This window comes from Emydura macquarii, unplaced genomic scaffold, assembly GCF_026122565.2.
Source record: "Emydura macquarii macquarii isolate MOO-44397 ecotype Brisbane River unplaced genomic scaffold, CSIRO-AGI_Emac_v2 contig_450, whole genome shotgun sequence".
Taxonomy (NCBI): Eukaryota; Metazoa; Chordata; order Testudines; family Chelidae; genus Emydura; species Emydura macquarii.
The window spans coordinates 2,329,925-2,344,136 of record NW_027130587.1 but is presented as its reverse complement, the minus strand read 5'-3'; the positions used below and the strand labels follow the sequence as shown (position 1 = coordinate 2,344,136).

Below are 14,212 nucleotides of genomic sequence, written 5' to 3'. Positions count from 1 at the left end.
TCAAACACAGACACCTATGCGCCAGCCCCAGTTCTTGCGTCCTGGGCATTTCAGGGCATCTAGTCCATTCACAAGCCTCCATGCCAATCTGATCGCCCGGGCGAGGGATCTGAGCACGCTGCTTAGCCAGCTACCTTTGACAATTGAGCTCCTCTGCGTTCGTGTCAGCACGCGGCCGATATGCCTCTCTGAGATCACTCCTCCTATGGCCCGCCCATCAAACCGTGACGGGGGTTATGGAGAGAGCCAACGTAGCGTGCTGCCGGGACTATGGAAGGAGAAGGCTTCTGGTTACTAAATGAGACGTTAAGTTATTCCCAGATTAGTTCTTTATTGACTTCGTGCATGTACAATTCATTGTTAAACTCGCAGCTCCACAGCACGTGCTGTTCCGTGTACAACACCCATTGGCTGGAATTCATCGTAAGTAATTAGCGTGTAAGTAAACATCTCTCCTAGGTCGTTACCAGCTCCCATTACCCAGTGGCTAAAATCACTCATCTGTGGATCACCATGGGGGGAACTAAACGCTCACACCCCACTTGCCACCCCCCGAACCCCAACATTTTCCCCAGAAAGCGCTGTCACAGGTACAGCATGGAAACGTTTCGCTGATGAGGACGCTGGCTAGGAATGGCTAGGAGGTTATTCATGTTTCAGTATCGTTATGCTCTGTATAACGTATTTGTCATTGCAGACATCCCTGGCCATGTGCGAACTTGTGCTGTGCTCTCCCCTGACATGACCCCTCTGCCCCTCTCTTCTCCTGCTCCTTCATCCTCCACTGCTCAGAGCTCAGAAGAGCGAAACTGGCCAGTCCTGAAGGGTGGCGGCGTTGGCGCGTCAGAGCTGGTTAATTCCGCTCCCCCCTGCACCCCTGGCATTGTGTCGATGTGAGGGATGAAGAGGCAGAGTCTACACCTCCAGACACCGAAGGTTACAGAAGGATGCATCCGCTCCCTTCTGTGTCCCTGACCCAGGAGATCACAAGGGGCTCGGCATTTTTGCCCCTCGTGGAGGCCCCGGGAAAGAAGAGAGGCCGGAGGGTCCCAGAGAAGTGGTCGGTGAATGTGTAGATGTGGTCTCGGTCGGTCACATTGTAAAATGTGATTTCTCCGGCCTCGTAGTCTAGGAAAATCCCAACCCGCCTGGGTCTCACACTCAGGTGAAGTGAGGTCACGGGGGAGGTGAGGGCCTCATATTTATCTCCATTCTGCAAGCGCAGCACCCAGTAGCCATTCTTAGGGGACAGGGCAACGGTCCCCTTCCTGCTGGCAGACTCTCTACAAAGCCCCAGGCCCCACTCTGTGTTGTCTCCCACCTGCACTTCCCAGTAGCGCCTCCCCGTGGTGAAGGCCTGAACACCCAGCACCAGTGGGGAGACGTTAAATCTCTTGGGATTGTCAAACAGAGTCAGGATCAGTTTCTTGCCTCCCCGTCTCACGCTCTTCCGGTCGTCGGACAGGATCAGTTCGGGATGAGCCGTCTCTGGATCCAGCATCACGTCAACTGGAGGGAGAGCAAGGAAAAGAAAAGATGGGCAGAAGGACAAACGGACATGGGGAAGGACATCATGTTGGGAGAAGAGTCCCAGGCAAAAGGACTGAGAAGGGATGGCAGTAACAGAGGCTGCCCAGGGACAGTCAGTGTTGGGAGAGGGTGTGAACAATGGGATGCTTGATTGTTTCGTTTAATTAGCAACATAATATCAGCCGCAGGGTTATTTTCTCCTCCACTGTGATTATGGAGGCAACTTTGCTCCTCAGTTCAGAGGAAGCTCGGCTCTCTCCTGGCAGCACGGGGTGCAGGAGGAGGAGATACTCTTTAACACAAGACGGCACTGCACCATTGTTGGCTCAACCTGGCAACATTTGGCACACTGCAGATCTGGCGATCTCAAAGGCGGGTATGAGCCCTATCACGCAGATGGGGAAACTGAGGCACCGAAGAGTTAAATGGTTAAGTCACCCAGTGAGTCAGTGAGTTAAGTGGTTAAGTCACCCAGTGAGTGAGCTGGGAACAGACCAGTTGGAACAGTAATAATCTCAGCTGACTAAAAACAGTGCATGACCATTCCAGATTGCAGGGTGATTCAGCCACGTTCAAACTCCTTGTTACTGGCTGCTCGTGAACGTTCATGCGGATGCATTTTTACCTGCATGAATATTTGAAGGATGGCGGCTCTTAGTGTAGGCGCATGGACTCGCATGCAGACAAGGTGAGAAACAATGATTATGATGGGTTGTTATGTTAGATTGTACGTCTGGATTGTCAGCTCTTTGGGGCAGGGACTGTCTTTTGTTCTGTGTATGTGCAGCTCCCAGCACAGTCCTGGTCCGGGGCTGGGGTTGCTCGGTGCTGCCACAATACAGATCATCATCACCTTTTAAAATATGCTGGCATCCAGTCACAGGGCAGAACTAGCATCTTGGGAGTTGGGTGCCCAACCATACTTCACGAATAACAAATGGCACATGGGGGCAAAGACCAGCTCCTGGACGACCCGGGGTTTGTGCGCACAAACAGCAACAGCTAAGACAGCTGTGGGCAGGACTCAGCATTGCTTCCCTAGCCAGCCTGGCGGAGCATGGAGAAGGGCGGAGGATGCAATAAATATTGCTGGGAAGGAATGATCCCACCAGGTCAGAGGCTCCCGCTCAAGGACTCTCTGCCCAGAGGGAGCCCTGAAGGGGAGGGGAGCAGGGCGGGCTGAGATGAGGATAACAGAAACGGGAGGAAAGTGAGCACAGAGAAAGGAGCATCAGGGAGAGATCAGGGAGCTGTGGGGTGACCCCAGGGGTCTGAGTCTCATTTACACTACGGCCTCTTTACACCACTCCGGCAGCGTAAAGATACCGAAAAGAGAGTAGCTGTAATTTGTCCCCACTTTAAGTCCTGTTTGCACTGCCAGAGAGATGTCAAAGGGCCTTCGCCCTGGTCCACACACAAACGTAAGAAGGATAATGTGACCCGGGCCGAGAGGGGCTGCTCCGTAAGCAGCCACCCTGCCACAGAGATCATATAAACATCCAAAGCCTATTCATCTGGTTTTTTGCTAAATCAAAATATCGGAAACTGGTTTAACAGTGTTCACACACAAACTGCACCAGTTGAACTAAACTGGTTTGAAAACAGATGTGTCCGTGAGAAAGTTGCATTGGTTTAACTAAAGGTGCAACTTTAACTCAATCTAGTTAAACAAGTGGCCGAGGCCACATGGTGGTTCTGATCTCAGTTTAAACCTGGCTTATTTTGGTTTAGCATAAATCCACTGGAAATTGGTGTAAGGCAACCCCAAAGAGCCCCCTCTTACTTTGAAATGAGTGTCCATGCAGGAGGTCGCACCACTTTCACTAAACTGGTTTAAAACCAATTTAAGTTAAGAGTGCAACTTTCCCCATGTAGACAAGGCCTTGTTTAAAGCAGTGCATGACTGCAGCAGATCGGGTCTTAGTGTAAATGGGAATCAGACCTGGACAGTATTATTACTATTTCTTATGTATGTTGCTGGGACACCTAGGAGCCCCAGTCTGGGACCAGGACCCCCTTGCGCTAGGCCCTGTACAAACACGGACCAAAGCGCTCACACACCGCACCGATTCAGGAGTCAAATGGTGTAGCCAGCTGCTTCCTTTTACCTTTGAATTTCTTCAGCATGTCCCTCATGCCCAGGCAGTGCTCTGGGATGCTGTAATTCTCTTTCAGTGCCACGGAGCAAGCTTCTGGAGCCTGAAATGCCACAGCTTCACACCTGGAAAGAAGACATTCCTGGTGGGTCAGCCCAGCGCCCCCAGCCAACCACCGGCTAATGGCCAGAGCTGGGCAAGCAGAGCAGACAATCTCCTGCAACGATCGGGTTGCATTTTTAAACGTCTGTATGTTGATTGTCTCCGTGCCCCTTTAGGGGTCCACTTCCCATGGATACCCCAGCCACTGGCCCTGAGTCTGAAGCCACTTTGTGCTGTCAGCACAACACAGGCAGCACAACCATCCAGGGCAGACTCAACACAGCATAAGGAGGGGTGTCATCCTGACATGCAGAGCTGGCAGAAGAGCCCCTATGCTGCTTCCCCTCCCCAAGGCTGGTACAGAGGGCATGGCGAGACCCCCTGTTCCCCATCCCCAGCGACTGTGACAGCCATTGGGGCCATTAGCACCCCCTTCGTGGGTTGCACTGTGCACCCCTGGGCTGGGGATGCAGTTACTTTACTAGCAGCATGTCCATTGGCTTTTATGGGCATTTCAAATCCATAATCATGCCGCAGAACTCTGACTCCAGGAGTTGCATTCTCCCAGTCAGGGAAGAGAAATGATAGCAGGGGACAACGAGAGTCCAGTAGCACTTTAAAGACTAACACTTTTAATTTCTGCAGGCATAAGCTTTAGTGGGCTGCAACCCACTTCGCTGAAATTAAATGTGTTAGTCTTTAAAGTGCTACAGGACCCTCGTTGTTTTTGCTGTATACAGATAACACGGCTCCCCTCTGGAACTATAGCAGGGGACGTACGTGTCCAGCCAAATCAGCCTGAATGTTGAATATAAATTGTACCCAAAACTGAGCTACAGCCAAGGATTATCTGCAGTCATTGATCGGTAGCAACCCCCACGCAGAGAAAGAGGTGAAATTAACGTAGTAATTAATTCATCGTGAAAGGTTCTCTCAGCTCGAATCAGAGCAATAACATTTTACATGTCTACAGCAACTCGATCCAAAGCAAACAATAAACAGCGCGTCATCCCTCAAGTGCAGCCACCTCTGGGGTGGGAGCTGGCAACCAACCAGCGCACAACATGCTCCACACTAGCGGGTAGGACTCAGGCTTGGGGGAGTCGCAGGGTGAGCATATTCCCTGCCGGGAATCCTTTCCTGCCCATGCACAGGTCCCATCATTATTGAGCTACATGCGCCTTCTCCTTGGAAAGAAACAAGGGTTCAGTCAGCCTTGGGGGTGGGACCCGTGTCTGTGGGGAGACTGGGGGCTGCAAACTTCATGTTTAGCCCCTTGAAGTAGCCAAGTCCGTTAACGGGAGCAAACCTGGACACGTACCTGCTCAAGGTGCTTTTCATGTCCTAAAAGGAAACAAAGAAAAATGTTGCGCACTTTAGCCACTCCAGAGTCGCAGTATCATTTGCTTCTAGCCCCCTAAGTGCACAGAGAGGTGAGGGCACTGGCCTTGCACATGGGAGACTTGAGTTCAATTTCTCCTCTGCCACAGACTCTCTGTGTGACCTTGGGCACATCATGTAGCTTCTCTGGGCCTGAGCTTTCCCTCTGTAAAATGGGGATAATAGCACTGCCCTGCCTCGGTGGTTGGGTGAGTGGGAGGCAGAATGCATCAAAGATTAAGCAGTGCTCAGCTGCTATGGTAACAGGGGTCATAGAAGGACCTAATCTAGATACAATTTCCTCATTTCCCAGCTCTGAATCCCCCACTTCATTCAGCTCAGAATTAATGGTAATTCCACAGAGAGGAACTGCCTTCTCCTGGGACCCAGAGGTAGCTGTTAGCATCAGCCTGTGTCCTTCACCTAAAGAATCCGCTGGAAAAGTGCTGGAATCACTAAGCTAGAGGCAACGCCTGCCCCACTCTTAGATCTCTCTGGGGGGACCATTTGGTTTGAAAGGACAGAGGCCTTGATCTGTGCAGCTGGCGTGGCACTCACGTGGAAAAAGCCTGCCCTGCATGTTAGCTAACAGGGGTTAGACGGCGTTTCTGGAGAGGTGCCCAGCTGAGCGAGGGCGGGCAGGGAGCCGCTGAAGAATGGAAGCAAACTCACCGTGCCCTACACTGTGGCACTGAGAAATCACAGCTGTTCTGCTCCCTGGAGGAAATAATGGACCCGCTTGTGGCTAGCCCTACCTAGACAAAGGGGTTGTGGCCGAGAACCCTGCCAGGCCCAAAGGCAGCCCGTAGACTTTCCTGACCGCGGGGGCTTACTCCTTCCTAAGGGCCAGAGAACTTGTAATGGGAAGAGTCAAACACACCCAGACTCCAGCGTCAGGGGATCTATCCCTAACTCCTGGACTCCAGTGTCCTGGCATCCAAGTCCCTTTTCCTTCTGCCTAGCTGGAGAGAGGGGATTTCTGCCACACGCTCACCTTGAGCAACCCATCCGCTGACTGCTGGAACTTCTCCCTTATCTCCAGGATCAGTTTGTCCAGAGAGGCTCTTAGCTCTAAAAGTCTGGCGAGGTTTTCGTTGATTCTCTGGAGGATTATCTTCTCTTCCTGTTCCAGCTTCTGCAGAAGCAGCTTCTCCTCCTCGGCCAGCAGCCGGTGCAACTTCCCAAATTCAGTCACAATCCTCTCTCTTTTTTTCTTAACTACCTCCTTCCAAAAGAAAAATACACAGGAACAAGAAGAGCAGGCATCAGCGGGATGGGTTAAAATCATAAAGGAGAATGTGCCACTGGAACCACTAGAGTAACTCAGAGAATATACAAAATCACAGTACATATTAAAAGGAGACATTTACTCAACAAAATAACTAAAGAAAACACAACATGTTTCCACACAGCTTGAGTTCCAGCTTCGGAGATGTGTATCAGGGAGGAGACCCTGCCTGGAACTGTCTGCAGCACAGACTTCTAGTGGATGAATAATGTACTGCATGTAAACGTCACCCCTCTCAGGAGCACTAGCTTTATAACAGTGTATATGTCCACCGACATATAGAGGGAATGCAGTGGACATAATATACCTGGACTTCAGCAAGGCTTTTGACGCAGTCCAACAGGACATTCTCATAAGTTAGATGGAGAAATGCGGGCTTGGCAGAACTCCCCTTAGTGGTTAAACAATGGCAAACAAAGAGTAACTATTAATGGAACGATGTCAGATTGGAGAGAGGACTTGAGTGGGGTTCCACAGGGATCTGTTCTGGGTCTGGTGTCATTTAACATCTTTATTAATGACCTGGATGTAGGAATAGAGAGCACACTGAGCAAATTTGCAGATGACACAACGCTAGGGGGAGTTGCTAACACTTTGGAAATAAAATTCAGAGGGATCTTGATAAGTTGGAGCACTGGGCTGTAGACAACAAAATGAAATTCAGCAAAGACAAATGTAAGGTGCTGCACTTAGGGAAGAAAAACCAAATGCACAAATACAGAACGGGGATAACTGGCTTGGCAGCAGCACTGCTGAGAAGGATCTGGGAGATGTGGTGGATCACAGCCTCAGCATGAGTCAGCAATGCAATGCTGTTGCAAAAAAAGCAAATGCAATTTTAGGTTGCATTAACAGAGGCAGAGCATGCAAGTCACAGGAAGTGATAGCACCGCTCTACTCGGCGTTGGTTAGGACTCAGCTGGAGTACTGTGTCCAGTATTGGTCACCAGTGTATAGAAAGGATGTGGAGAAACTGGAAAGGATCCAGATGTGAGCAACAAAGATGATGCAAGGGATGGAATGCAAACCATGTGAGCAAAGGCTGAAGGAACTGGGCATGTTTACTTTGGAAAAGAGGAGATTAAGGGGGGTCATGAAAGCGGTCTTCAAATACTTGAAAGGCTGCCATAAAAAAGATGGAGAAAAGTTGTTCTCTCTTGCCACAGAGGGCAGGACAAGGGGCCCTGGGTTCAAACTGCAGCATGGCAGTTAGTTTAAATCTCAGGAAAAGCTTCCTAACGGTGAGAACAGCCGGACAATGGAACAGGCGGCCTAGGGAGGTTGTGGAAGCTCCTCTGCAGGAGGTTTTCAAAAGGAGGCTGGGTATCCACCTGTCCTGGCTGGTTGAGACACAACAAATCCTGCATCTTAGCAGGGGGTTAGACTAGATGACCCTTGCTGTCCTTCTATCCCTGCGGTTCTATGATTCAATCTAAATGGAGAGGGAATTATCACACGGTGTTTAAATAAAATGGTCTCTAGATGGCAGAAGATGCTAAGGAATGGGAATCATAGACGATCAGGGATGGAAGGAAGCTCAGGAGATATCTAGTCCCACATCCTGCTCACAGCAGGACCAACCCCAACTAAATCATCCCAGCCAGGGCTTTGTCAAGACAGGCCTTAAAAACCTCTAAGGATGGAGATTCCACCACCTCCCTAAGTAACCCATCCCAGTGCTTCACCACCCGCCTAGGAAAAAAGCTTTTCCTAATATCCAACCTAGACCTCCCCCACTGCAACTTGAGACCATTGCTTCTTGTTCTGTCATCTGCCACCACTGAGAACAGCCTAGCCCCATCCTCCCTGGAACCCCTCTTCAGGTAGAGAACAAGGCAGTGACTGACTGCAGCCCTCTGTGCATTGCTCACCCGCCACTGACCCCACCTGGCCTTCTTCAGAGCAGCTGTGTGCAGCGACTGACCCGCTCATCGGGGCAGGCTCAGGAGACCGGGAACAAACTCCCCCAGCCTTTCGCTGCTCAGTCTCCAGTTTGTTTCTAGCGCTACTCTGTGAAACCCAAAGCCCGGTCCCATGCAATGACTGTGTGGTGGTCTGTGAGACCAGCTGGCATTCCCAGACCAGGTCCTGTCTCACAGCAACTGCTACCCACGCCTGGCACTCATGGGCCCTTCTTGGCGCCGTGGCGGAGGAGAAAAGCCTGAAGATTGAACTCGGATCAGTTAGCTTGGAACAAAAGGGGGAGAGCTTAGCCAAGAGGGGAGCTGTGGGGGCCCTGCTCACCTAAGCCGCTCGATTTTCTTTAAACCCTGCGAGCTCTGGCCCTGCCCCGTCCCAGGAGGTGATCTCCCAGCGTAGGGGCAGCTGGGGCAGGGAAGCTTGCTCTGCCACTGTCTAGCACATCGGCTCCCCGGGCCGCTGAGTCAGACCCGTCACTTCACAGCGTGGCTGGCTCCTGCGCGTCTCGTGATATTTGCAGGGAAATCTCAGCTTTCAATTTCATTCCAAAGCACCTTTCTGGCCCTCGTGGTTGCAGAGAGAAGCTTGAAACGGTGAAGTGAGTGCCCCCCAGGAACAGGAGCATTGCCAGACGGGATCCGAACCCAGCGTCCTGTCTGGGATGGTGGCTGGGACCTGATCCTTGAGAGGAAGGTGTAAGAGCTGGCCCTAGCAGATGGGGGCCATCTGCCCTCACTTAGGTCTCATCCTGGTCTCTAATAGACGCTGCTTCAAGCCCTGAAGCATGAGGTTTAATGACCCTTCCCACCCGTCTATTGTCATTCATTACAACCCTACAGGCTCATAGGCCAGAAGGCAAATAAAAAGAACCCTTCCAATTTCTTTATGTGAATTTCATGATTTTTTTAAGCCTCTCTCATGTGGGCCTGCCTCATGAGTTGAGGATGCTCAGGACGCTTTCACATGCACTAATTTTCCAGCACACGCCAGGGCTGCCGTGTCGTGGCCCTGGAAGACAGATTTCCTAACCCTTGACTCAGACAAGGCACGGTCACAGGGCAGAAAGACGCATCATGTTTCATAACATCCTCCTCGGCCTTTATGCCTTTATTATCTTTGCCAACCCTGCAACCAGGGGATACTGTTATCTCAAGGAGCACATGCTGTAAACAAGCACAGTAATAGATTCCCAGGCCACAACTGAGGTTGTGACAGTCTACTCTGACCTCCTGTCTAACACAAGCCAGAGAACTGCCACAAAATAATTCCTAGAGCAGAGCTTTGAGAAAAACCTCCCAGCTTGATTTAAAATTTGCTGGGGATGAAGAATCCACCACGACCCTTGGTAAATTATTCCAGTGGTTAATTACCATCACCTAAAAAATTGTGGCTTTTTTCCAGTCTGAATTTGCCTAGCTTCAACTTCCAGCCGTTGGACTGGATTTCTCTGATAAACTGCAAAGCCCAATATCAAATATTTGTTCCCCACGTAAGTACTTATAGACTGGAGTCCAGTCACCCCTTAGCCATCTCTTTGTTAAGCTAAATTCATTTATTTTACTAATAACCTGCCAGGTTATTGGGTGAAATTCTCTGGCTCCTGTTACACAGGAGGTCAGACTAGATGACTAATAATGGTACCTTCCGGCCCTGAAATCTAAAAAAGTGAGAGCTTTGAAAGTCAGATTTCCTTATTATGGCTATTGCTCTCTGTTTATTCTTTGCATCTGTCTCGGGCTGTGTATAATCAATGGACTCAATTTCACTTCCCTTTGTAATCAGTTTCACCCTAAACTTTCACCCATGCTCTGTTGCCAATTCTCATGAATTTTATCACGATTTCCGGTGTTATTCTTAAAGCCCCAAGCTTAAAGAAAAATAATGATTTTCCTCATATTGTTTTCCAGTTCAATTACTTTATGAATTACCCAGTATTTTGTGTCTAGTCACTCTGACTGTTTTCCCCAGTACCGTCAGTTTCCTCTATTTGTGTGGGTCTCTCATGGCAACAGGGGGGATTTTTTTTATATGCAAATGTTATAATTATTTTTAAAATTGGCCAAGGGGCAGATGTGGTACCTGAAACAATTATTAATTTTTAAAGTAATTTATCTTTTTTTAAATAACTAGATTTCAAGTTGACAGTGTTTTCATAAATGTGGGGATAGATGTCAGAAGTGTCCTTTTTAATACAGGAAACCAGGCACCTGCCTTGCATTCTTGGGTTTTTGTCCTCTCCACCAATTCACGTTTCTTAATTTCGTCCACATCTTTCAACAAAAGATCCAGGGATTTCTGGAGTTTGATCTGACAAGAAAAATAAATCCAGTCAATTCTCCTGAAGTATTGCACAGAGTTGATCTCAACGCTTTGCATTTCCTATCAATCCCAAAGGCTAGTCGCTTGAAAAGTGAACACCAGGTGCAACCAGAGTGTGTGTGCTGGGTAAGGCTAAGATTTAGTCAAGGGTATTTTTAGTGAAAGTCATGGACAGGTCATGGGCGATAAACAAAAATTCACAGCCCGTGACCTGTCCATGACTTTTACTATAAATATCCCCGACTAAAACTTCTCTGCTCCTGCTGCTCTGGGGAGACCCAGGGGCCAATGGCTGGCCCCGCTCCAGTGACTGGGGCTGACTGTCCTGGCTGCCCACTACCACAACAGCCTCCAGGGCTGTCCCCAGGGCCTTTCTCTGGCCACTGCTCCGGCTGCCCCGGGACTGCTGCTGCCCTGGTGGTTCGTGGAGCCACTCCAGCTGCAGCTGTGGAAATTCGTGACTTCCACAACCTCCGTGACAGACTGAGCCTTAGAGATGGGGTATATAGATCCTGCTTCAGGGACTGGCACCTAAGAGTTAACATTCTAACAGCTGATCTTTCCCTGCGGCCTGGACAATCCCAGCATTCAGAGCAGGCAGCTGGGATCTTTCCTCGACTCCCGGCAATATTAACTGTCTCCCTGCCAGTCCCTGAACAGGGTTTTATGCAGCCCAGTCACAGAGGCTGAGATTCTTCATTATTCACAACAGTTTAATGCCGTCCCATTACAGGTGCCTGGCAGGAGCAAAATGTGCAGGAAGGTGCCTGTCATTTTGTGGACCCCAGATTGAACCCTGCCCGTCTTTGCACGCCCCGTTCCTGCATGTCCACAGGTGGTAACTGCTTGCCCAAGAATGGATACCTTGGATTTGTGTGAGCAAAATTAGTGACCGATTAAAAATCTAGATTTCTGGTCCTGGCTCGTGCTGTGTTGTGGCCCCCTGGTTGCGCCGAGCAGCTGTAAAGCTGGTTTCACTGACTGCCTTGGAATTGCCCTTGCATAAGGAGAATCCCTGTGTGGCATAGTGTTACAGCTCTCCATCTCCTTTGTCCATGCCTTCAGTACAGGGGGCATGAATGGAGAGCAGGGGCGTGGCCAAGGCATCCCCGCATTCCTCTATTCCCCGCTGCCAGAACGACCCTAGGGGCTGTGGGCAGCTGGGCATAAATTATGCTGGACTCCAAATCAAGCCCCACTCCCAGAATCCAGGGGCTGCCAAGGTGGGGAACAGCCCCTCTGCCCTCCCACCCCACCTCCTGGGCAGCGTCAGGCCCAGCTCGGAATCGGGGCTGCTGTTTCTCCGGTGTCTGGCTAGAGCAGGGGGCTGGGAGTGAAATGGTTTGAGGGCAGCAGGCTGGCTGAGAGGAGCTGTGGAATAAGGGAGCGCCAGCCCCGGGTAGTTGGGCCCACGGCCTGTTGCTATCTGCTGGTCGCTCTGTGGACTTCATGGAATGAGTTGCCGGGTCTCAGCCCAGCCCTAGTGAGGCAGGGGTTCACATCACAAAAACCACCAACGCAGCAGGCACCAAAGGGGCCGGAAGTGAATAGGCCATGGAGACTAAATCGCCCCCTTCCCCCCCCCCCCATATGATTGAGACACAGTTGGGTGGGGTATCCCCAGAATGCAGATTGCCTGGCCACACCCCCTTCTCCCTGGCTACGCCCCCTACACTAGGAGGCTGAGGGGGGTGTCAGGGAAGCTGTGGATAAAGAGGGGACCCTGCTGTCCTGCGAGAGCTGTTCCAGCACAGCTAGGACTGCCAGGTTCAGTTGGACATATTCCTGGAGGTTTCATCACGTGATGTAATCTTTCATTAAAGATTAATCTTTAATTCCTGGCGACTCCAGGCCAATCCTGGAGACTTGGCAAGTAGCAACCCTAGCACGGCATCCCTCTACCTTGTACGCCTGGGCAGCCTCCTCGATGGGGTAGACGGTGTGAGGCCGGTGCTCCAAGGACTCCCGGCAAACCACACAGATGGCCTCCCCGTCCTCTTCGCAGAAGAGCTTGAGCCGCTCCTCGTGCTTCCTGCAGACTGCCTCTGGCTGGCCCGTGGCCGGCACCAACCCCAGCTGCTTGATGCTCTCCACAATATTCGCCAGCTGCTTGTTAGGCCTGAAGTTGCTCTTGTGAAAGGCCGCCCGGCACTGAGGGCAGGCGAAGGGCCCGTTGGCCCCGAGCCCCTTCTCCTGGCAGTACTTGGCGATGCACGCCCTGCAGAAGTTGTGCCCACAGTCTATGCTCACTGGGCCGCTCATGTACTCCAGGCAGATGGAGCAAATCGCCTCATCGTGCAGCTTCTCCAGCGGGTTCGCTGAAGCCATGGCCGCTGCTGCATGGCAGTTTCCAGATCACTTTCACTTTCCCAGCACACAGGGGAGGAATCACGTTACTGGTGCAGGCGGGATTATGCTAATTGTATGAGCTAAATCCAGCACTGGCGGAGCTGTTGAAGCTTGCTGGAACAGCCAGCAGCATTGTTCAGATCAGAAGCATGGCTAGCCCGGACACTCGACAGAGAAATGCTAGCTGTCAGCGCTACAGAACTGCACTCAGAGATCTCAGCGCGGGGCTCTGGAAGGAGGATGCTGCTTGAAGACAGACACGTGGTCAATTCCAGTGACCCGCCCAGATAGGAAAATTCCATTTGCCCTGAGGGATACATTTTTTAAAAGTGATCTCCATGATACGAATAATCAGGAATGGCCGAGCTGGTAGTGCATCCATGCACTAGGTTAGTCGTGTGGCTGTAACTGAAAAGCCAGATAAGGTCTGGCTGTGCCTTGAAGGAAAATAATTGTTTGCTTGACCACAGTTACTCCATCTTAGTTGTTTTAGTGTTCTGCTTTCTGTTGAAATCACCCACCCCCTCCTCTTTTTGTGTTTATGGTGCTTATCTCTGCCAAGGTCAGAGAGAAAGATTAACAGGAGAAATGAGGAGTCAGCCTATAGTAGTTTTTGCTTTCTCTTCAGTCTTGGGAAATAGACTAGACAATTTTGATAGATAAGTTGAAATCTTCTGCCCTTATCTTTTATGTTATGCATACTCATTATATTTAGAAGATGTAGAAAGTGTAAGCCAATAGTAATATAATAATAATTTGAGTGTACCAATGAGCATTAAGAATTTATGCATATGTAATTTTATGTTTATGTTTATGTTTGTATAAATATGCAAAAGAGCATGCCTTCGAGGTCTCACAATGACCACTTGCTGGGAAGTGTCCGACCTCTGCAGAAATAAAAACTTGGAGACTGCCCAACTACCTGCGTGGATCTCTTTTCTATCTGGTGCAGGGCTAACGAACCTCATTTGGAATATTTTTCCAACAGCCTCGATCCCTGTGCTTTAAATGCAGCATGGACATTAGTCAGTGAAAGTAACTGACCGGAGTGGCAAATAAGAAAAGACATTCTGTGTTTCAGACACAGAACCAGCATTCTGCAAATGGAGTTAGACTGGTCATGCTCCAATTCGTGTCTTTTAATTAATCACTTGAGTGGCATGGGCCAGATCCTCTGACGGTGTAAATCAGCAGCCCTTCACTGAAGACAAGGCAGTTGGGCTGATTT

At 50.2% G+C, this 14,212-nt stretch overlaps 1 protein-coding gene across 2 annotated transcripts; it reads right to left on the bottom strand.

Annotated features, from left to right (window-relative positions):
- Positions 1-317: 317 nt before the first annotated feature.
- On the bottom strand, positions 318-13,169 carry LOC137146490 (E3 ubiquitin-protein ligase TRIM39-like). 2 transcript variants are annotated; one of them, XM_067537766.1, is made up of 6 exons: positions 12,538-13,169; positions 10,528-10,623; positions 6,103-6,333; positions 5,050-5,072; positions 3,639-3,751; positions 318-1,509 (listed from the first exon to the last, which is right to left on the bottom strand). In XM_067537766.1, exons 1-6 carry the CDS (start codon positions 12,961-12,963, stop codon positions 938-940), a joined length of 1,461 nt encoding a protein of 486 aa, XP_067393867.1. In that variant the 5' UTR covers positions 12,964-13,169; the 3' UTR covers positions 318-937. The 2 variants fall into 2 exon arrangements, with proteins under 2 accessions (XP_067393867.1, XP_067393868.1); XM_067537767.1 differs by lacking the exon at positions 10,528-10,623.
- Between the last annotated feature and the right edge of the window lie 1,043 nt (positions 13,170-14,212).